At 40.2% G+C, this 24,297-nt stretch overlaps 1 protein-coding gene across 2 annotated transcripts in view; it reads right to left on the bottom strand.

Moving 5' to 3' along the window:
• Window positions 1-5,688: 5,688 nt before the first annotated feature.
• LOC111529528 (zinc finger protein 724) overlaps window positions 5,689-24,297 on the bottom strand; it is a 59,436-nt gene continuing 40,827 nt past the window's right edge. The window contains exons 3-5 of one of the 2 annotated variants that reach the window (XM_026448860.2): window positions 21,995-22,121; window positions 21,082-21,177; window positions 5,689-8,541 (exon numbers count right to left, since the gene is read on the bottom strand). In XM_026448860.2, the coding sequence (XP_026304645.2) occupies window positions 6,623-8,541; window positions 21,082-21,177; window positions 21,995-22,121 (2,142 nt within the window). In that variant the 3' untranslated portion in view covers window positions 5,689-6,622. The remainder of the gene's footprint in view (window positions 8,542-21,081; window positions 21,178-21,994; window positions 22,122-24,297) is intronic. The other variant, XM_031934900.1, reaches the window with a different exon arrangement.

Genomic DNA, 24,297 nt, shown 5'->3' with positions numbered 1-24,297 from the left:
TACTATCACCTAGCTGACATTTTTAGGTATCTGCATGTTCAAGTTGTTTAACTTATAAGTCAAAAATAAATTTTTATAAACTATAAAAAATATAAAGATTTTTTTTTTTAGTTCTTAAATACTGTCATTATTTCTAGTTGACATAACATTAAATTTTAGAAGCTGCGGCTTTAGAAACAAGAAATGTCATGGTTGACTCCGCTTCACTTCCTGCCTTATTTCACACAAACACAGCAGCACAAAAACGGCCAGAAATGCTACAACATGACTGGAAATACACCAGTACCTTTCTACGGAGAATATATGTGGCAGCATGTTTACTTGAAATTAATGACATCTTTTGTTGAAGTACAGGCTTCTACATGGCAAGTAATAAAGACAAAAATTTTACAGGGCAAAAGAGTAAGAAACATACTCTAAAACTACCTTCTAACCCATTTTCTTTTTTCACTAGCATGGTTGTGACAGAATGAGCATTTGCAGCAGCTTTCTTTTACTTTTGAGACAGAGTCTTGCTCTGTCGCCCAGGTTGGAGTGCAATGGCACGATCGCAGCTCACTGCAACCTCTGCCTCCCGGGTTCAAGCGATTATTTGCCTCAGCCTCCTGAGTAGCTGGATTACAGGCACGTGTCGCAACACCCTGCTAATTTTTGTATTTTTAATAGAGACGGGGTTTCACCATGTTGGTCAGGTTGGTCTCAAACTCCTGACCTAGTGATCTGCCCGCCTCGGCCTCCCAAAGTGCTGGGATTACAGGCGTGAGCCAAGGTGCCTGGTCTGCAGCATGATCTTAAATAACCTACACCCTCTGCTTCACCATTTTTGGGATATGGCCATAAGACGTTTATGAATTTATTAGAAAAAATGTTTTCTTTTTCTAATTCAGAAATTTTAGCAAAATTTCACAGGCTGATCATGAGGTCAGGAGTTCGAGACCAGCCTGACCAACATGGTGAAACTCAGTTTCTACTAAAAATACAAAAATTAGCCACATGTGGTGGCACATGCCTGTAGTCCCAGCGACTTAGGAGGCTGAGGCAGAAGAATAGCTTGAACCTGGGAGGCAGAGGTTGCAGTGAGCTGAGATTGTGCCACTGCACTCCAGCCTGAGCAGCAGAGAGACTCCATTTCAAAAAAAAAAAAAAACTAATCTACAATAACTGTCGTAATTACACTTTGAAATAAATTTAACCAAAAAGTGGAAAACCCTTTGCATTATAATCTAAACAATATTGAAGTACAAAATTAAATAATACACAAATGGAAAAATATTACCTATAAATGAATTGGTGTTATTATCGTTAAGTATCTGTATTACACAAAATAATCTACAGACATAATGCAATCTCTAGGAAAATACCAGTGACACACTGGTATAAATTTTAAAACATACATCTAAAACTTATATTGTACCACAGAAGACCCAAAGTAGCCAAAGCAATGAAGGAAAAAAAAAAAAAAGGGGGGGGTGCTTTGGGAGGCTTAGGCAGGCGAATCACAAGGTCAGGAGATCAAGAACATCCTGCCTAACACGGTGAAACCCCCTCTCTACTAAAAATACAAAAATTTACTTGGACATGGTGTCGGACGCTTGTAGTCCCAGCTACACCGGAGACTGAGGCAGGAGAATGGCGTGAACCCGGGAGGCGGAGCTTGCAGTGAGCGGAGACTATGCCACTGCACTCCAGTCTGGGAGAAAGTGTGAGAAAAAAGAAAAAAAAAAAAGTGTGAAGGTATCACCCTACCTGACTTTGAAATACACTAAAAAAGCTTTATTAGGTAAAACAGTATGGTAATTGAAGAAAAACAGACACATACTCCAACGGAGCAGGAAAAAAAAAAAAAAAAAGACCAGAAACCGCTGACTTGAAGTTACAAACTAACTCCAGCAGAAATATTTATGGCTTATTATGGAGCATCAGTTACACAGCAAGCACTGTCATGTTTCCTTTTTTGTTTTTTCTTTTTGAGAGGGAATCTCACTTTGTCACCCAGGCTGGAATGTGGTGGCCTGATCTCAACTCACTGCAACCTCCACCTCCTGGGATTAAGTGATTCTCCTGCCGCAGCCTCCCAAGTAGCTGAGATTTCAGGCGCATGTCACCACACCCAGCTAATTTTTGTATTTTTAGTAGAGATGGGGTTTTGCCATGTTTGACAGGCTGGTCTTGAACTCCTGGCCTCAGGTGATCTGCCCACCTTGGCCTCCCAAGATGCTGGGATTACAAGCATCAAGCCACCTTACCCGGCCTCACTGTCATGTTTCTTTGATACATTTATATATGAAAACATTCTCATGACTTATGAAACTTCCCTAGAGTACCCTAGTACTTACGTGAAAAAAAAAAAAGACTCAATAAATAAATTCACTTATGTCAACTATAACAAGTAAAAGGACAATAACTAAAGAAAAGTAGGCTTATATAGGCATCTGCAACTAAAAGAAAATGGAATGTTCTAAATAAAATATAACATTAGTTATGGAATTATATCTAAAAATTGTGTGCACTACTGAATTTTATAAAACATTCTTATAATCATGACCAGCTCACATAGTGGATACTTCATAAACTATAAAACAAAAAATTATAACAAAATTATAGGTCTGGCATGAGTACCAGGCAAAGAGTTTGTTTGTATGGAGAGATTCTGAACCATAAGCCATACGGTTTTACAGTAATGAATTTTTTTTTTTTTTTTTTTGAGACAGAGTCTCGCTCTGTCGCCCAGGCTGGAGTGCAGTGGCCAGATCTCAGCTCACTGCAAGCTCCGCCTCCCGGGTTCCCGCCATTCTCCTGCCTCAGCCTCCCGAGTAGCTGGGACTACAGACGCCCACCACCTCGCCCGGCTAGTTTTTTTTGTATTTTTAGTAGAGTCGGGGTTTCACCGCGTTAGCCAGGATGGTCTCGATCTCCTGACCTTGTGATCCGCCCGTCTCAGCCTCCCAAAGTGCTGGGATTACAGGCTTGAGCCACCGCGCCCGGCTTACAGTAATGAATTTAATACAAAACTAAGAGCAAAAATTTTCTTTCAGCATTTTTGAGGTTTTTATTATCTAGTAAATTAATCACCTCATTAAAACAATTTGTTTTGTTCCGATATTGCTCTATTCTTCTGAAAATAGGTACAAACTCATACTCATACAAACACACTCACTCCCTAATTTCTTTCCTAAGGTTTATCTTTAGAGTAATACATGTGTATTTTTAACTTCATGTAAATCAAAATTAAAAGTCTTTATGTGTTTGCAGGCAGAGGCCACATGTTCAAATAAAAATATGTAAGAAATTTATAAAAATATGTATACAAGACTCACAAATGTATGCATTTTATTCATACTTCTAAATAATACAATAATAGAAATTACCCTGTAGTCAATATCTATTTATTTATTCATTTTGAGACAGTCTTACTCTGCCACCCAGGCTGGAGTGCAGTGGCACGATCTCAGCTCACTGCAACCTCCACCTCCCAAGTTCAAGTGATTCTCCTGCCTCAGACTCCTGAGTAACTGGGATTACAGGTGCTCACCACAATGCCTGGCTAACTTTTGTATTTATAGTACAGATGGGGTTTCAACATGTTGGCAGCGCTGGTCTTGAACTCCTGACCTCAGGTGATCCACCTGCCTCAGCCTCCCAAAGTGCTAGGATTACAGGCATGAGCCATGGTGCCCGGCCATCGGTAACAGTTTAGTTGTACATTTTAAACTAACAAAAAGTGAGAAATTAAATTTTCTGGATTACAAAGGATAAATGCCAAAGGTAAGGCCATTGGTAAACAGTTTAGTTGTACATTTTAAACTAACAAAAAGCGTAAAATTAAATTTTCTATAATACAAAGGATAAATGCTAGAGATGATAGATACCTAATTTACCATGAGGTCATTATTATATATTGTATGTACCAAAATATGCCATATGTGGTTTAAATATATACACATACTATGTACCCAAAAATATTAAGTAAATTTAAATAAGAAAAAATAAAAATTTAACATACAGGAACAACATTCTTTAACTTCTTTGCAGTTTAAAGCCACTAGCAAAAAAGATTACTACAGATACTACTTTATTATGTTAACAAATAATACTATCTTTTACCTACACTCTTGAGTAAGGTGGAATGGGTTAAGGTTAGTGGCAAAATAATGCTTTATTGAATGCACAATAGTATTTAACATGTTAAAAATGTTAAATTACAAAGTTAAGTCTACACATAACTTCAAAGTTTTTAAATGTACTAGATTGTATTACATAAAAGTACAATTAGTAAAATAACACTATTAAATTTTAACTAAAAAAATTTTTTCTCTCATAAAGAATATTAAACTGAACACCTACTTCATGCATCACTCAATATTATAAGTTAACCACAAAGAGCATCCCTACTTAGATTCTCATCATACATCTTACATTTTAATGTCTTTACTCTTTCATAGAAGAGATAATAATGCCCACCTAATAAAAAAGAATCTCTCATATCTTTCACGCAGGAACCATTCATCACATACTTTCACATGTGAATACAATAGGAATAAAGAAACAGCATGAATTTGAGAGTTGAATTCCATCATTATTCACATATTAAAAACCTATGAATTTTTTTCAAGAAAAAAGTATATTTTGGTGGGCACAGTGGCTCACGCCTGTAATACCAGCATTTTGGGAGGCTGAGGCAGGGTTCAAGACAACCTGCCCAATGGCAAGACCTCATCTCTACTAAAAATACAAAACTTAGCCAGGCGTGGTAGCTCATGCCTGTAATCCCAGCTACTCGGAAGGCTGAAGCATGAGAATCACTTGAACTGGGAGGCGGAGGCTGCACTTCAACCTGGGTGACAGAACAAGACTTCGTCTGAAAAAAAAAAAAAAAGTAAAGCCTGGCCAACATGGCAAAACCCTGTCTCTACTAAAAATACAAAAATTAGCCAGGCATGGTGGTGCACACCTGTAATCCCAGCTACTCAGGAGGCTGAGGCAGGAGAAGCACCTGAACCTGGGAAGTGGAGGTTGCAGTGAGCCGAGATAGCACCACTGCACTCCATCCTGCACAATGGGAGCAAGACTCCATCTCAAAAAAACAAACAAACAAAAAAGAAAAGCATACTTTGAATGTAATAACTCTCCAAAATATCTTACACACTTTTTAAAGTTATATACAAAATATTTATGTAAATTTCAGTTTTATTTTCTAAACTCAGCACTCTTGATTTAGTGCACTGTCTGAAGTGTCAGTTCCTTAGATATAGCTACTCTGAATTATTTCAGACTTAATTTTCAAATAACCAATTTTTTATATTACTGCATCTGCAAAAATATATTTTAGTATGAACTCTCTGGTGTTTCCTAGGCTGTAGTTTGTAAAAAAATGTTTTCCCAAATTTATTACCTTTGCAGCGATTTTCTTCAAGATACATTCTCTGATGTTCAAGAAAGTTTCAGTAACAACTTCAGGGTTTTCCTCTAGTACAAAATGTGTAAAATAAGATCTGTAATACAAGTAACGGTACCACAACACTCTTCATGTTAGTTTTTTTTTTTTTTTGAGATAGAGTGCAGTTGGAGTGCCTAGGCGGCAATGCGGTGGCACAAACTCAGCTCACTGCAACCTCTGCCTCCTAGGTTCAAGCAATTCTCCTGTCTCAACCCCCTAGTAGCTGAGATTAGTCATGCACCACCACACCCACCTAATTTTTGTATTTTGGGTAGAGACGGAGTTTCACCATGTTGGCCAGGCTGGTCTTGAAATTCTGACCTCAAGTGAACCACCCACCTCGGCCTCCAAAGTGCTGAAATTACAGGCATGAGTCACCATGCCCAGCTCACTCTTGTTGTCTTCAAAATAAATACTCTTCTTCACTTTAAAAGCTTATATTTTCTGAAAAATCTATTGACAGTAATTTCATTTTTAATGCTTCTATTAAGTATGAACTCTCTGATATTGAATAAGATGTGAGCAGATATTAATGGCTTCCTCACATTCTTTACATTTGCATAATTTTTCTCAAGTATAAATCATTTCCTGTCCAATAAAGTGTCAGTGCTGGTTAAATGTTTTGCCACATTCTTCACACTTGTAGAGGTTTCTAGCTCTAGTATAAAGTATTTTACCTACAATCAAGTGTGACAACCATTTAAAGGTGTTTAGAAATGTTCAGGTTGTTGTCAACTGCATTGTTATCATTCAGGTTTATAGAATTTCTCTCCAGTAATTCTCTTAGGTCTGCTAAGAATTAAGGACTTGTTAAAGGCTTTGCCACATTATTCACACTTCCAGGGTTTCTCTCCAGTATAAATTATCTTATGTATAGTGAGTTGTTAATTGGTTAAAAGCTTTGCCACTTTTTTTTTTTTTTGAGACAGAGTCTCGCTCTGTCACTAGGCTGGAGTGCAGTGGCACAGTCTCGGCACACTGCAACCTCCACCTCCCGGGTTCAAGGGATTCTCCTGCCTCAGTCTCCTTAGCTAGGACTGCAGGCATGCGCCATCACACTCAGCTAATTTTTGTATTTTTTAGTACAGACTACTAAATAGAGACTACTAAATACCATGTTGGCCAGGATGGTCTCAATCTCTTGATCTCATGATCCACCAGCCTTGGCCTCCCAAAGTGCTGGGATTACACGTGTGAGCCACTGTGCCCGGTCCATTCTTTATATTTGTCAGTTTTTTCTATGGCATGAGTCTTCTTGTGTGTAGTTAGGTTTGAGCATTGATTAAAAGCTTTGCCACATTCTTTACATTTGTAGGGTTTCTCTCCAGTATGAATGACCTTATGTTTAGTGAGAGTTGAGGACCAGTTAAAGGCTTTGCCACATTCCTCACATTTGTAGGGTTTCTCTCCAGTATGAATTATCTTATGTTGAGTAAGGTTTGAGTATTGGTAAAAAGCTTTGCCACATTCTTCACATTTGTAGGGTTTCTCTCCAGCATGAATTATCTTATGTCTAGCAAGGGTTGAGGATTGGTTAAAAGCTTTGCCACATTCTTTACATTTGTAGGGTTTCTCTCCAGTATGAATTTTCTTATGTGTAGTAAGGTGTGAGGATAGGTTAAAAGCTTTGCCACATTCTTCACATTTGTATGGTTTCTCTCCAGTATGAATTATCCTATGTTCAGTAAGGTTTGAGGACCGCTTAAAAGCTTTGCCACATTCTTTACATTTGTAGGGTTTCTCTCCAGTATGAATGACCTTATGTTTAGTGAGAGTTGAGGACCAGTTAAAGGCTTTGCCACATTCCTCACATTTGTAGGGTTTCTCTCCAGTATGAATTATCTTATGTTGAGTAAGGTTTGAGTATTGGTAAAAAGCTTTGCCACATTCTTCACATTTGTAGGGTTTCTCTCCAGCATGAATTATCTTATGTCTAGCAAGGGTTGAGGATTGGTTAAAAGCTTTGCCACATTCTTTACATTTGTAGGGTTTCTCTCCAGTATGAATTATCTTATGCGTAGTAAGTTGTGAGAACTGGTTAAAGGCTTTGCCACATTCTTCACATTTGTAGGGTTTCTCTCCGGTATGAATTCTCTTATGTGTGGTAAGGTGTGAGGATGTGTTAAAGGCTTTGCCACATTCTTCACATTTGTATGGTTTTTCTCCAGTATGAATTCTCTTATGTTGAGTAAGAGTTGAGGACACATTAAAGGCTTTGCCACACTCTTCACATTTGTAAGGTTTCTCCCCAGTATGAATTCTCTTATGTTGAGTAAGGGTAGAGGACACATTAAAGGCTTTGCCACATTCTTCACATTTATAAGGTTTATCACCAGTATGAATTCTCTTATGTTTAGTAAGGTTCGAGGATTGGTTAAAAGCTCTGCCACAATGTTCACATATGTAGGGCTTCTCTCCAGCATGAATTATCTTATGTCTAGTAAGGGTTGACGACTGGTTAAAAGCTTTGCCACATTCTTTACATTTGTAGGCATTCTCTCCAGTATGAATTATCTTATGTGTAGTAAGGTGTGAGGATATGTTAAAAGCTTTGCCACGTTCTTCACGTTTGTAGGATTTCTCTCTAGTATGAATTATCTTATGTGTGTTAAGGTGTGAGGACTTGTTAAAGGCTATGCCACATTCTTCACATTTGTAGTGTTTCTGTCCCGTATGAATTCTTTTATGTTGAGAAAGGGTTGAGGACACATTAAAAGCCTTCCTACATTCTTCAAGTTTGTAGGAACTGACAGTAGTGTGATTTCTTTTATGTTGAGTTAGGTGTGAAAGAACGCAAAATGATTTGCCACATTCTTTACATTTGAAAGGATTCTTTTCAGTCTTACGTCTATTTGAATTTGAAAATTTATGAAAGTCTTTCACATATTTATCACATTGAAATATTTTGCTCTGAGTAGCTGACAAACACTGGTTAAATCCATTATAACTTCCTTGGTGCACCTTATACTCATCCATACTTTTATAGCCTTTTTTTAACTGTAAATTGTGATGTCCACATTTTTCATATTTTCTTAGTATTATTCTTTGGAAAGAAGCTTTTATGCTCTGCTCTGGCCAAAGGTCTTGGGCGAAATAACACATACCTGAAAGAAATAAAAATAACAACTTACTCCACATACTAGACTCAGATACATATTCTTTACAAATCTAACCTACAAAATTATACAAACTACATAAACAAGATTGCATAAGAAGGCTGGGGATGGTAGCTAATGCCTGTACTCCCAGCACGTTGAGATGCTGAGATGGGCAGATCACCTGAAGTCAGGAGTTTGAGACCAGTCTGGCCAATATGGTGAAACCCATCTTTTCTAAAAAATACAAAAAAATTAGCCGGGAATGATAGCATGCACCTGTAATCCCAGCTACTCAGGAGGCTGAGGCAGGAGAATTGCTTGAACCTGAGAGGCACAAGTTGCAGTGAGCTGATATCACACCAATGCACTCCACTCTGGACAACAGAGCAATACTTTGACTCAAAAACAACCAAAACAAAACTGCACAACAAAATACCAAAGGCCCTAATTTCCTTATAGACATATAAATGTAAGAAAAATACACAGACCAAAATACATTTGTGAAAAATTTATACATGAGTTAAGTGTGTACAGTGCCCCAGGAGGTGAGGACAACGCAAAGAGTCATAAAGAATAATGAGAAAAGTCTGTTATGTTTACCCAACACAGCTCATCCCTCTCCCCAATATAATATAGTGCCTTTAGAAGTGAATAACCAGCCAGGCAGGGTGGCTTACGCCTGTAATCCCAGCACTTTGGGGTGCTGAGGTGAGTGGATCACCTGAGGTTAGGAGTTTGGAACCAGCCTGGCCAACATGGCGAAACCCCGTCTCTATTAAAAACACAAAAATTAGCCAGGCGTGGTGGTGGGCGCCTGTAATCCCAGCTACTCGGGAGGCTAAGGTAGAACTGCTTGAATCCGGGAGGCGGAGGCTGCAGTAAGCCACGATTGCGCTATTGCACTCCAGCCTGGGCAACAGAGCGAGACTCTCTCTCAAAAAAAAAAAAAAAGAAAAAAAAGTGAATAGCCAACCCCGTTTTTCTTTCTTTCTTTGTTTTTTAAAGACAAGTAGAACACTGGCACATACATCATTTTTCATTTCTAGGCACCCTTGCAGACACTGGTTTCTGTCTTGCACGACATGAAGTGCTGAAAAAAGTGTTGGTATACTTTGGAATAACGGTTTGAATGTGCTGAAACCAAAGCTAAATGTTACAGCAGCAGAGAGACTGCAGTATCACAGACAGCGAACAGGTTTAGCAAGTGGTGACTGATTATTAAGAAGAAACATGAATAAACTTTTTAAATTAAAAAACAAATTTCAGACAAGACACATCCTAGGAACATGTTTAAGGCACTCTCAGAATTTCTAGCTGAGAAAATTTTTCAGACTATGCCAGGACAAAGCTACATTATAAAAATTGTGATAGGTAGCTTTTTTAAATATCCAAATCTCAATTAAATATTACCATGTATACAAAATAGGACAATACAGTCCCCGCAAGAATATTATAAAGTTTTCAGAAAAAAACCTTGAATAAAGTATACATTACTTTTTAAAATTGAAAATAAGGCCAGGTGCAGTGGCTCATGCCTATAATCCCAGCACTTTGGGAGGCTGAAGCAGGTGGATCATGAGGTCAGGAGATCAAGACCATCCTGGCTAACATGGTGAAACCCCATCTTTACTAAAAATACAAAAAATTAGCCACGCGTGATGGCATGTGCCTGCAGTCCCAGCTACTCTGGAGGCTGAGGCAGGAGAATCATTTCAACCTGGAAGGTGGAGGTTGCAGTGAGCAGAGATAGTGCCACTGCACTCCAGCCTCGGCGACAGAGCGAGACTCCGTCTGAAACAAAAAAAAGAAAGAAAGAAAATAAAATAAATTGAATACTCAATGAGTGAAATAGGAACACATACAACTATCAAAAAATTTTTAAAAAATGAGGTTAAGAACAAAAATACTACAAATATAAAAAAACCGAAATTGTGGAGGTAAAAAACACACAAAAAATTATAATTGAAAAATCCTAAAATAAAAAATGCAAAAATAAACTCAACAAACAAACTATGATACACAAAGATATTTATAAGAAACACAGGTTAAGCACAATTTCAAAAGTCACACAAGACAATCTTGGGAGCTGCAAGATAAAAGTGATGTGTCATTTACAGAGTCTTATGGGATAATCAGTGGATTGTTATCTAAAATTTTGCAGGCCAGAAGACAATGGTGTAATATGGTCAAAACTTCTGGAAAAAAAAAAAAAGTAGCTATCAAATGAGAATACCATCAGGAAATCTATCCTGCCAAATAAAAAGAAAAAAGCCTTCCTAAATAACCAAATTCTGAAAAAGAATATGGGCAATGCATATGCCCAATATATAAAAGATGCTGAAAGCAGTTTCTTTTACAGCAAAAACATGATTCCAGAAAATGACAATTATTTTCTGAGAAAGATATGCACATACACAAAAATAAAATTTCTCAGCATAATCATAATGGTGCAGAAATTTTTAAATTATTTTTAAAATTTGAAGGAATTTTAGAGAATAAAGGAATTGAAAATCTGAGGAATAATATTTGTATGCAACTTAAGTTTACTTTTTACCAGATTAAAATATATTGTTATATGTTTTAGAAGTATTATGTAATCCCCAAGGTACCACAAATAATGTATCTGCAGAGATACACAAAATAAAATAAGAAAGAAGTAAAATAGGCCGGGGCGGTGGTTCATGCCTATAACCCCAGCACTTTTGGAGGCCAAGGCAGGCAGATCACAAGGTCAGGTTCAAGACCAGCCTGGCCAACACAGTGAAACCCCGCGTCTCCTAAAAATAAAAAAAAATTAGGCATGGTGGTGCGTGCCTGTAGTCCCACCTACTCAGGAAACTGAGGCAGGAGAATTGCTTGAACCCGGGAGGCAGAGGTTGCAGTGAGCCGAGATTGCACCACTGCACTCCAGCTGGGGTGACAACAGAGCAAGACTGTTTCAAAAAACAAAACAAGAAAAGAAAGAAGTAAAAGAATATCAATGTAGAAATAAAAAAGAAACAGGCCGAGCGTGGCGGATCATGAGGTCAAGAGATTGAGACCATCCTGGCCAACACGGTGAAACCTCATCTCTATTAAAAATACAAAAATTGCCGGGCGCGGTGGCTCAAGCCTGTAATCCCAGCACTTTGGGAGGCCGAGACGGGCGGATCACGAGGTCAGGAGTTCGAGACCATCCTGGCTAACACGGTGAAACCCCGTCTCTACTAAAAAATACAAAAATCTAGCCGGGCGAGGTGGCGGGCGCCTGTAGTCCCAGCTACTCGGGAGACTGAGGCAGGAGAATGGCGTAAACCCGGGAGGCAGAGCTTGCAGTGAGCTGAGATCTGGCCACTGCACTCCAGCGCGGGCGACAGAGCGAGACTCCGTCTCAAAAAAAAAAAAAAAAAATACAAAAATTAGCTGGGCGTGGTGGCGCACGCCTGTAGTCCCAGCTACTCAGGAGGCTGAGGCAGGAGAATCGATTGAACCCAGGAGTTGGAAACTACAGTGAGCTGAGATGGCACCACTGCACTCTAGTCTAGGCAAGAGAGCAAGGCTCTGTCTCCAAAAAATAAAATAAAATAATGGAAAAAACTGCAAAATCTACAAATATATTGAAATTAAACAACAGACTCTTGAGCACACTCCTGTTCAAAGATTGAAATAATTATTATTGGCCGGGCGCGGTGGCTCAAGCCTGTAATCCCAGCACTTTGGGAGGCCGAGACGGGCGGATCACGAGGTCAGGAGATCGAGACCATCCTGGCTAACACGGTGAAACCCCGTCTCTACTAAAAATACAAAAAAAAAAAAACTAGCCGGGCGAGGTGGCGGGCGCCTGTAGTCCCAGCTACTCTGGAGGCTGAGGCAGGAGAATGGCGTAAACCCGGGAGGTGGAGCTTGCAGTGAGCTGAGATCCGGCCACTGCACTCTAGCCCCGGCCACAGAGCAAGACTCCATCTCAAAAAAAAAAAAAAAAGAAATAATTATTATTTTAGAGATGTCCATACTGCTCAATGTAATTATAGAATTAATGCAAGTTTCTTTTAAATTTCTCATTCACTTCTGAAGAAATTGAAACAACCCCAAAGTATAAGGAATCTCAAGAGACAATAAAATAGCCAACAGGCTGGGCACAATGGCTCATGCCTGTAATCCCAGCACTTTGTGAGGCTGAGGAGGGCGGATCACCTGAGGTCGGGAATTTGAGGCCAGGCTCTCCAACATAGAGAAACTCCATCTCTACTAAAAATACAAAATTAGCCAGGTATGGTGGCAGGGACATGTAATCCCAGCTACTCAGGAGGCTGAGGCAGGAGAATCGCTTGAACCCAGGAGGCAGAAGTTGCAGTGAGCCAAGATCGCGTCATTGTACTGCAGCCTGCGCAACAAGAGTGAAACTCTGTCTCAATAAGTAAAATTAAATTTAAAAATTAAAGAATAATAAATTAAAAACATGGTCAACAATCTTCAAAAAAAAAAAGAAAGAAACTGTGGCCAGGCTCGGTGGCTCACACCTATAAACCCAGCACTTTGGGAGGCTGAGGCGGGTGCCTCATGACGTCAGGAGATCCAGACCATCCTGGCCAACACGGTGAAACCCTGTCTCTACTAAAAATACAAAAATTAGCATGGCATGGTGAAATGCGCCTGTAGTTCCAGCTACTTGGGAAGCTGAGGCAGAAGAATTGCTTGAACCCGGGAGGCAGAGGTTGCAGTGAGCCGAGGTAACATCACTGTACTCCAGCCTGGGCAACGGAGTGAGATCTCTATAAAAATCTCAATAGCACATTTTTACAGAAATATTGTTAAAAACTTTTGAATTTGATTACAAACTATAACTAGCCAAACACTCATGAAAAAGATGAGGCATTATACTACCTGATTTCAAAACATATTAAAAGCTACAATAACAAAAACAATGTGCTACTGACACAGAGACAGATAAACAGATGAAAGAACAGAATAGAGAGCCCAGAAATGAACCCTTTTGTATATAATTAAATGATTTTCCACAAAGTTGCCATGACCACACAGTAAAGAAGAGATAATCTCTTCAAAAAATCATGATGAGGCCAGGCAGTTTCTCACACTCGTAATCCCAGCACTTTCAGAGGCTGAGGCGGGTGTATCACCTGAGGTTAGGAGTTCGAGACCAGCCTGACCAACCTGGTGAAACCCTGTCTCTACTAAAAATACAAAATTAGCCGGGCGTGGTGACACACACTTGTAATCCCAGCTACTTGGGAGGCTGAGGCAGGAGAATCACTTGAACACAGGAGGCAGCGGTTGCAGTGAGCTGAGATCGTGCCATTGCACTACAGCTTGGGCAACAAGAACAAAACTCCGTCTCAAAAAATAAAAAATCTATCATGTTGCAAACTGGATATTGCCAGTCGTGGTGGCTCATGCCAGTAAACCCAACACTTTGGGAGGCCGAGGAGGGCGATCACCTGAGGTCAGGAGTAAAAATTAGCTGGGCGTGGTGGCAGGCTCCTATAATCCCAGTTACTCAGGAGGCTGAGGCAGGAGAATTGCTTGAGTCTGGGAGGCGAAAGTAGCAGTGAGCCGAGATCATGCCACTGCACTCCAGTCCGACAGAGAGAAACTCTATCTCAATAAAAGGAAAGGAAAAAGGAAAAAGGAAAGGAAAGGAAAGGGAAGAGAAAACAAAACTGGACATCTACACTAATACAGCTGGATCCTTTCCTTTGACCATATGCAAAAATAATTTAAATAAAATACTTAAACATTAAAAAAATAACTAACAAATCTTCTAGAAAAAAATACAGGGGAAAGACATGATATTGGTCTTGGCACCATTTTCTTAGATACAAAATTAAATGTGTGAACAAAAAAGAACAGGAAAATTTAACCACACTATACTTCAAAATTTCTGCAGATTAAAAAAAAAAATTCAAGTGCCAATGCCTCCTAGGAAACTGGTAAAAATATTTACAAATCATATAATAGGAGTTAATACTCAGAACATATAAGCAACTCTTAATACTGAGCAATAAAGTTGAATAACTTGATTTAGAAAAGGATGAATAATTCAACAAAATTTTCATTTAAAAGATATACAGCTGGGCCGGGTGCGGTGGCTCACACCTGTAATCCCAGCTCTTTGGGGGACTGAGGCAGGCAGATCATGAAGTCAGGAGATCGAGACCATCCTGGCTAACAGTGAAACCCCGTCTCTACTAAAAATACAAAAATTAGTCAGGTGTGGTGGCGAGCGCCTGTAGTCCCAGCTACTCGGGAGGCTGAGGCAGGACAATGGCATGAACCCAGGAGGTAGAGCTTGCAGTGAGCCAAGATCATGCCACCACACTGCAGCCTGGGCAACAGAGCGAGACTGTCTCAAAACAAAACAAAACAAAACAAAACAAAAGTAAAAGATACATCACTGGGCGTGGTGGTTCACGCCTGTAATCCCACCACTTTGGGAGGCCAAGGCTGGTGGATCACCTGAGGTCAGGAGTTCAAGATCAGCCTGGCTAACATGGTGAAACCCCGTCTCTACTAAAAACACAAAAATTAGCCAGGTGTGGTGGCACACGCCTGTAGTCCCAGCTACTTGGGAGGCTGAGGCAGGAGAATCACTTGAACCCAGGAGGCGGAGGTTGCAGTGAGCCAAGATCACACGACTACACTCCAGCCGGAGTGACACAGTAAGACTCCATCTTAAAAAAACACAAATAGACAGGGTGCGGTGGCTCACACCTGTAATCTCAGCAGTTTGGGAGACCGGGGTGGATGGATCACGAAGTCAGGAGTTCAAGATCAACCTGGCCCAGATGGTGAAACCCAATCTCTACAGGCACAGTGGCAGGCGCCTGTAATCCCAACTACTCAGGAGGCTGAGGCAGGAGAATCACTTGAACCTGGGCAACAGAGGTTGCAGTGAACCAAGATTGCGCCACTGTACTCCAAACTGGGTGACAGAGGGATACTGTGTCTCAAAAGCAAACAAAAAAACACACACAAAGATACAAAAATAGGAAAGAGTATTTGTAAGGACACATAAATTTACTAATTTGTGAAGACATAATAGAAATCACAATGAAAAGCAAAATCACCCCACACCCATTAGAATGACCACTATCATTTTTCTAAAAAACACACCAAATCTGGCCAGGCATGGTGGCTCATGCTTATAATCCCAGCACCTTGGGAGGCTGGAAAAAGGCCATCCTGGCTAACACGGTGAAACCCCGTCTCTACTAAGAATATGGAAAGTTAGCCAGGCATGGTGGCATGCGCCTGTAGTACCAGCTACTTGGGAGGCTAAGGCAGGAGAATTGCTTGAACCCAGGAGGCGGATATTGCAGTGAGCCGAGATCGCACCACTGCACTCCAGCCTGGGCAACAGAGCAAGACTCCGTCTCAAACCAAAAACCAAAAAAACCAAAAAAAAAAAAAAAAAAAACAAAAAACAAAGAAACAACCCACCACCAAATCTGTTGATGATGCTATGAAAATGAAACTTGTATTGATTGTTGATGGAAAACAAGGATGCAGCCATTATTTTAAAATGTTATGTTTCACACAGAATTAAAAGTGGAATTATAATTAAATACAGCAATCCCATTTATGAATCTATATCCAAAGTATGCAACACAGGACCTAGAAGAGATACGTAAACATCTATATTTATTGTACCAGCATTCACAAAAGGCAAAAGGCTGAAGTAACCCAGATGTCTCTTGATTCATAAACATAAAAAAGGTAACATATATACACAATGGAATTTTATTTAGCCTTAAAAAAATTGTGGCCGGGCATGGTGGCTCACGTCTATAATCACAGCACGTTGGGAGGCCGAGGCGGGCGGATCACTTGAGGTCAGGAGTTCAAGACCAGCCTGGCTAACATGATGAAGCTCCATCTCTACAAAAATACAAAAAAAACTAGCCAGGCCTGGTGGTGCACGTCTGTAATCCCAGCTACTTGGGAGGCTGAGGCAGGAGAATCACTTAAACCCAGGGGGTGGAGGTTGTGGTGAGCCAAGATCACACCACTGCACTCCAGCCTGGAAAACAGAGTGAGACTCCCTCTCAAAAAAAAAAAAAAAAAAATCAAATTTAGAAGAAAATAATAGCCTTATATTGCTAAATTAAAAAGAAATATATATTTTTGCAGAATATAATTAAAGCCTCTGATATATATAAAACAAATATTTGGAAATAAATTATGTTTTTATTTAGATATAGGCTGAAGAAAGTGAGTGCAAATCCTGTAATTCCTCTTTGCCTGCAGCAAACAAATGTATAAGTAACTATTTTAGTAAATATGGAGTGCCTGCTAAGTATCTAATTTACTTCATGCCTAACACTTAAATTGTGACATATTGTCCTAAATGTGTGAATCCAAAATTGTGGACAAATTTGAAACACAAAATATAAAGAAAAATGAATAGAGTGACATTAGTTTGATGGAAAAATAAAAGGTGACATATTTTCTTACACCCTGAGAGCAAGAAAATTTGTCAGCCATCCCTAACAAAAATGCCTTTATGAGACAGCCAAGCATCATTCACACCTGTAATGACAACTACATGGTACACTGAGGTTGGAGAATTTCTTCAGGTCAAAATTTCAAGACCAGCTTGGGGTATGCAGCAAGTCCTCATCTCCAAAATAAGTGCCTTTAAGGGGGCTTTAAAGGCTGGGCACGGTGGTTCACGCCTGTAATTCCAGCACTTTAGAAGGCTGAGGCAGGTGGGTCACCTGAGGTCAGGAGTTCGAGACCAGCCTGGCCAACATGCTGAAACATTCTCTCTACTAAAAATACAAAAATCAGGCATGGTGGTGCACGCCTATAATCCCAGCTACTTGGGAGGCTGAGATAGCAGAACTGAGTGAACCCGGCTGGGAGGCAGAGGTTGCAGTGAGCTGAGATCAGGCCACTGCACTTCATCCTGGGTGACAGAGATGAGACTCCATCTCAAAAAAAAAGAAAAAAGAAAAAAGTCCAGGCGTAGTGGCTCATGTTTGTAATCTCAGCACTTTGGGAGGTTGAGGTGAGTGGATCATCTGAGCTCAGGAGTTCAAGACCAGTCTGGCCAACATGGCGAAACTCCATCTCTACTAAAATACAAAAATTATCTGGGCATGGCTGGGCACGATGGCTCATGCCTGTTATCTCAACACTTTGGGAGGCTGAGGTGGGTGGATCACCTGAGGTCAGGAGTTCAAGGCAGCCTGGCCAACATTGTGAAACCCCGCCTCTACTAAAAATACAAAAATTAGCCAGGCGTGAAGGCACATGCCTGTAATCCCAGCTACTTGGGACACTGAGACAGCAGAATTGATTGAACCCGGCCAGGAGGCAGAGGTTGCAGTAAGCCAAGATCAGGCCACTGCACTCCAGTCTGGGTGACAGAGATGAGACTCCATCTCAAAAAAAAAAAAAAAAAAAGCCGGGCCCAGTGGCTCATGCCTGTAATCTCAGCACTTTCAAAGGCTGAGGTGGGTGGATCATCTGAGTTCAGGAGTTCGAGACCAGCCTGGCCAACATGGCTAATCCCCATCTCTACTAAAAATACAAAAATCCAGGCATAGCCGGGCGGGATGGCTCATGCCTGTAATCCCAGCATTTGGGAGGCTGAGGCGGGCAAATCACCTGTGGTCAGGAGTTTGAGACCAGCCTGGCCAACATCATGAAACCCTGTCTCTACTAAAAATACAAAAATTAGCCGGGTGTGGTGGCAAGGGCGTGTAGTACCAGCTGCTTGGGAGGCAGAGGCAGGAGAATCGCTTGAACCTGGGAGGAGGAGGTTGCAGTGAGGCGAGATTGTGCCATTGCACTCCAGCCTGGGCAACACAGTGAGACTCCATGCCCCTCTTCAAAAAAAAAAAAAAAAAATTATCCAGTCATGGTGGCGCATGCTTGTAATCCCAGCTACTTGGGAGCTGAGGGAGTAGGATCGCCTGAACCTGGGAGGCAGAGGTTGCAGCGAGCTGAGATGGTGCCACTGCACTCCAGCCTGAGCAACACAGTGAGACTCCATCTCAAAAGAAAAGAGAGAGAGCGAGAGAGCTTTGAGATCCAGGGAGGGAGTTATGAAACTGATAATGCCCAAGACTGAGGCGCATCCTTTTCAGAAGACAGGCATTCATTCAGGTGGCAAACTATAGAACCTCTCTGTTCTTGGCTACAGACCAAAAAAGAGCCCACCCAACTTGGTCCCTCTGAGAATATTAAACTTACCCTGTAACAATCTCATACTCCTCCCAGTCACAGTCTGGGAGAGGTCCTGCCCTTCCACATGGCTGGAGGAAGATACCCATTTATAGTCATGCAGGCAGGTTTGCAAGACCTTAGCCTTTACTGTGGTCCCTGAAGCGGTTCCATGACTCAGTTCAAGGCCAGTTCTGCCTACATAGAAACCCACACAGTGACCTGGCAAAATCCTCTTTGATGTTCAGTGAAAGCCATACTCAATCACATCCTGATGTAATGCTTACCATATGCAGACATGACTACAGAAACCTGCCTAGTGACTGCCCTACAGATCAAGTCCTGAAGGATATTCAGCCTGTCCAAAAATAAAATGCAAATTACAACTACACAATCCCCTTGTAACAAGCCAACTAAAGTAAACCCTTGTGCAGACATAGCAGCCTTGTGAGCAACCTACAACCCCTCTTCATTACAAACTCAGAGGGCATCCTATTATCCTGGGAGCCCAACAAAAGATCTTTACCTCCTGAAACCAGTTGATAAAAACTTGAAGAGGTGTTTGTTTCTTGAAATTCACAGACACCAGTGCAAAACTATATTGTGCCCAGTGTCAATGCTTCTATTTTAAAATAGCACTGGAAGTATTCAGCAGAATAATTAGTCAAAACAATTTTTTTTTTTTTTTTTGAGACGGAGTCTGGCTCTGTCTCCCAGGCTGGAGTGCAGTGGCCGGATCTCAGCTCACTGCAAGCTCCGCCCCCCGGGTTTACGCCATTCTCCTGCCTCAGCCTCCAGAGTAGCTGGGACTACAGGCGCCCGCCACCTCGCCCGGCTAGTTTTTTTTTTTTTTGTATTTTTAGTAGAGACGGGGTTTCACCGTGTTAGCCAGGATGGTCTCGATCTCCTGACCTCGTGATCCGCCCGTCTCGGCCTCCCAAAGTGCTGGGATTACAGGCTTGAGCCACCGCGCCCGGCAGTCAAAACAATTTTTAAAAAGCCATTAAAATGGAAGACAAATAGGTAAAAAGTTGCTGTTTGTAGATCATATAATCTCATATATAAAAAATCATACACAGTACATTTAAACATGTCTAAACTAATTAATATACTCAGTAAATTAGCAAACTATAAAATTAACAAACATTTATAAGATAAACTTATAATTCCATAAATTTAAACTTCCATAAACTTAAACTATCTGATAAAATAAAGGAGGAAAACAATCTCATGGACGATAGCATTAAAATAATAAATTTCTTAGAACAAATTTAACCAACGATCTAAAACACCTTTACAATAAATGATATATCAATGGAGGAAAGCAGAAAAGACACAACGTTTAAAATATTTTGTGTGTATGGATTGAAAGAATAAATACTGTTAAAGTGACATATTATCCAAAGTGATCTACAGATTTAATAAACTCCCTATCAAAATTCCAGTGGTATTTGTTTTCACAGTAATGAAAAATACAATCATAAAATTTACTTGAAACTTCAATAAGCTCTGAATAATGAAAGCAATCTTGAGGAAAAAGAACAAAGCAGGAGGACAACATACTTTATAATTTCAAACTATATTTCAAGACTACAGTAATAAAAACAGGATGGAATGTGCAGAAAAAAATGAACAAAAAGATGAAACAGAAACCACTATTCTCACATATTTCAGACACGATGTAGAAAGAAAACTTTAAAAAATAGTTTAACATAGAGTTGCTTAAAATTTCACAGATATTTATGTGTCCGCCAAAACATTAAAAAAGCAGATTTTATAGTCTTGTATATGCCAAAAAGGGGACTTTGGCTCTCACTGAAAACTAGAAAGATAACTGAAGGGAAAGTATATTCCTCAGAAAAGTTAAGAGGGTGAGACAAAAGATACCACTATGTAAGAGAAAAAATAAAATAAAAAATAAACTTCAGGCATCCCTGAAACTATTTTCCTTGGAGCACAACTCCCAAATTGTATTTCTTATTTTTATTCGTTTATATTATTTATTTATTTATTTGAGATGGAGTTTCACTCTTGTTGCCCAGGCTGGAGTACAATGGCGCGATCTCAGCTCACCACAACCTCTGCCTCCTGGGTTCAAGCGATTCTCCTGCCTCAGCCTCCCGAGTAGCTGGGACTACAGGCATGCACCACCACACCCAGCTAATTTTGTACTTTTAGTAAAGACGGGGTTTTTCCATGTTGGTCAGGCTGGTCTCAAACACCCGACCTTAGGTAATCCGCCCACCTTGGCCTCTCCAAGTGCTGGGATTACAGGCATGAGCCACTGCACCCGACCCCAAATCGTATTTCAAAAACTGACTTTCTCCTTGACATTTGGACCTCTCATCTGTGTCATCTGTTATATTCACTATCACCTACCTGGGGGTTTGGCCACCATCTCAGGTCTCTCCACATTCCAGGGTTCTTTGCCTTGCTCCAGACAGGTGATCAGGTCTGGCTTAGAGACAGCAATACCTGTTTTATTAAAAATAAATAACATGAATGCTGCTCATATTCTTCAAATAATGTGCTCAGTAAAGAGAGTGTAATTAATAGAATAGTAAATTAATTACAAAATACTAATTTAAAACAGAAATTTCTAAATATTTAGACTTTTTAAAATTTGTAGGTTCTTAATTTTACTACTTAGTATTACTGAATCAAAAACTGGAGATGACAATTAGATTTTAAGGTATAGAAAACAATATTTTATGCCACTAAATTTCTGGAATTACCACTAATTTAGAGGGAAGGATATAGATCAGTTCAGGAATGTAAAAAGTTCAGATCAAGATGAAACATCTTGAATTTTTTTTTCTACACTGACAAATCCCCAAGATTTTCTTTCTCTCTTTCTTTTTTTTTTTTGAGATGGAGTCTCACTCTGCCACTGAGGCTCGAGTGCAGTGGTGCGATCTCGGCTCACTGCAACCTCTGCCTCCTGGGTTCAAGTGATTCTCCTGCTTCAGCCTCCCAAGTAGCTGGGACTACAGGTGTGCGCCACCACACCTGGCTAATTTTTGTATTTTTTTTTTAGTAGAGATGGGGTTTCACCATGTTGGCCAGGCTGGTCTTGAACTCCTGACCTCAGGTGATCCACCTGCCTTGGCCTCCCAAAGTGCTAGGATTACAGGCATGAGTCACTGCGGTTGGCCCCCAAGATTTTCTTAGAAATAGAGATCTGATACTCATTTATACAAAGATCAATTACCAAAAAACATTCTACAAAAAAAAAAAAAAAAAGTGAAATCTTTAGGGTACATTAGGAATTGTATATTGAAGTTATTCTCACCCAGGAAGACCAGGTTTCTGTAGTTCTCTAACATCACGTTCCTATATAAATTCTGCTGTGCAGTGTCCAGGCATTGCCACTCCTCCACGGAGAATTCTATGGCCACATCCATAAATGTCAGTGATCCCTGAAAAGTACACACACACATATTTACCAAGTGGCCATGGGCAAAATTTTTAATTTGACTCAAGTTGAAATGAATGACTAAAGAGTTCTGACTTATAAAAGTGAATGAAGGCCGGGCGCGGTGGCTCAAGTCTGTAATCCCAGCACTTTAGGAGGCCGAGACGGGCGGATCACGAGGTCAGGAGATCGAGACCATCCTGGCTAACACGGTGAAACCCCGTCTCTACTAAAAATACAAAAAACTAGCCGGGCGAGGTGGCGGGCGCCTGTAGTCCCAGCTACTCCGGAGGCTGAGGCAGGAGAATGGCGTAAACCCAGGAGGCGGAGCTTGCAGTGAGCTGAGATCTGGCCACTGCACTCCAACCCCGGCCACAGAGCAAGACTCCGTTTCAAAAAAAAAGTGAATGAAATTACCCAAATGAAGTAATTTTAAAGACAGAAATATTCTCTGATGTATTCTCTCTAACTCTGAGAAAAGACTAGAATAAGATCCACAACATCAATTTACATATGATACTTTTCTGGATAATAAAATATAAAATTAAGGGCATGAACACAAGCATGTACATTCTGGAGTGCTATATTCACATTATACATAATGAGTTCTGTTGAGATGAAAGATACGTTGAGTTACAAGGTACATTTCAAATTTTAATGTGTACAATAAACTGGAAATCTTGTTATGCTTTTTTTTTTTTTTTTTGCAGAAGATCTGGAATTGTTATGCCCAGACCGTTTATTCCCCTGAGAAGACCACCAGAGTCCGGAGTCAAAGCCAAGCAGCAAGGATCTTTATTACAGGTTCGAACCTGGAACTCTCACACACCCGTCAAACGAGCCGGGCGGGAGAGCTCTCCAACTGGGCTCAGGACAGTGTTATATAGCCTGGGGTACATAGGCACAGAGTCACTATACAAATCAGATGTATGATTGGCCGATATTTGAACAAGGCGATTTGGCTGATTATGACTGGTTCCCGCCATTTTTGGTATTTCAGTTAATTTTGAAATTCTGATGACGTTCATCAGGGGCTTGCAGGGCAGGGGTAGGGCTTGTTTTCGCAAACCCGAGGCGGGAAAGCAGTCTTACACAAAGGCAGTTAATCATATTGCGACAGGTTTCACAGGGCTTGTTTTGCAACATGGGTGTACCTTACTTAAACGCATCTTGTGACCTTGCCGTGCCTCAAAAAGAAAAACAGGAACTTACAAAATCTCTAGAATGTGCAGAGATAGGGACAAAAGGAAAAGGATTGTGAGAGCAGAACAAAGGTTTAGCAATAGGGTGGGTACACACTTTTATGCCCTTTCAGAATAAAGTCTGAGTTGCTGAATTTTTAATAAGCTCACAAGAAATGCCAATGATTTTGCCCCAAAGAAAAATATTTTATCAAACATCCAATAAGTGAAATAACCTGTTTTTTCCCCCCAGTTTTCATGGCCCATAACAGAGAGATGACAGTCTTCATTTTCCAAAGACAAATATATGGAAAGAAACCTTAAGAAAGAAGAGCAGCTGCCAGATTATATTTGATAATTTATACCAATCAGCTGCATAAAGATACTTAATAACGAAGAAAAAAATAACACTACAGTGAAAAAATCTGTCAGAGAGCTCTTTACGGAGTGAATCATTAGCATCAACTGCGCTAGGACAAATTTTCATGACGTTCTAAAACACTCAGAAGGACATAGCATCACTGCTGAAATATTGTTTCCAATAAGTAAATTATAGTCTAAATTCAACCATGTGGAAACAACAGTTTTATGCAAATTTCAAGATACAGGTATCTTCTATCTTGATACAGGATATCTCAAAATATAGGAATCTTCTATTCAAGATCTTCTATGTTCTGTAATGTTTAATAGTGATTTTAAGTAATCTTTCTTTAGCACCCTCGAGAACAGGTATCTCCTGATAATATTTTTTCAGAACTTTCCGGGTAATAAATGCCATCCTGTTTAAATAAGCATTTTCTGAATTCTGTTCTGCATAGGGCTAATAGCAAACACAAATGGAACTTCAACATTACATGTTCTCCACCTTTACTAACGATCCCAGCTTTTCCCCAATAGTAATCTTTGAGTATCCACACTTTTCCATGTTCAACAGCCACAAAAAGAACACTTTTAATACTGCAGATCATAAATTGATGGTGAGAATTTTTCAAGGCATAT

This window comes from Piliocolobus tephrosceles, chromosome 21 (genome assembly GCF_002776525.5).
Source record: "Piliocolobus tephrosceles isolate RC106 chromosome 21, ASM277652v3, whole genome shotgun sequence".
NCBI classification, from domain to species: domain Eukaryota; kingdom Metazoa; phylum Chordata; class Mammalia; order Primates; family Cercopithecidae; genus Piliocolobus; species Piliocolobus tephrosceles.
This window is presented reverse-complemented; position numbering and strand designations above follow the sequence as displayed.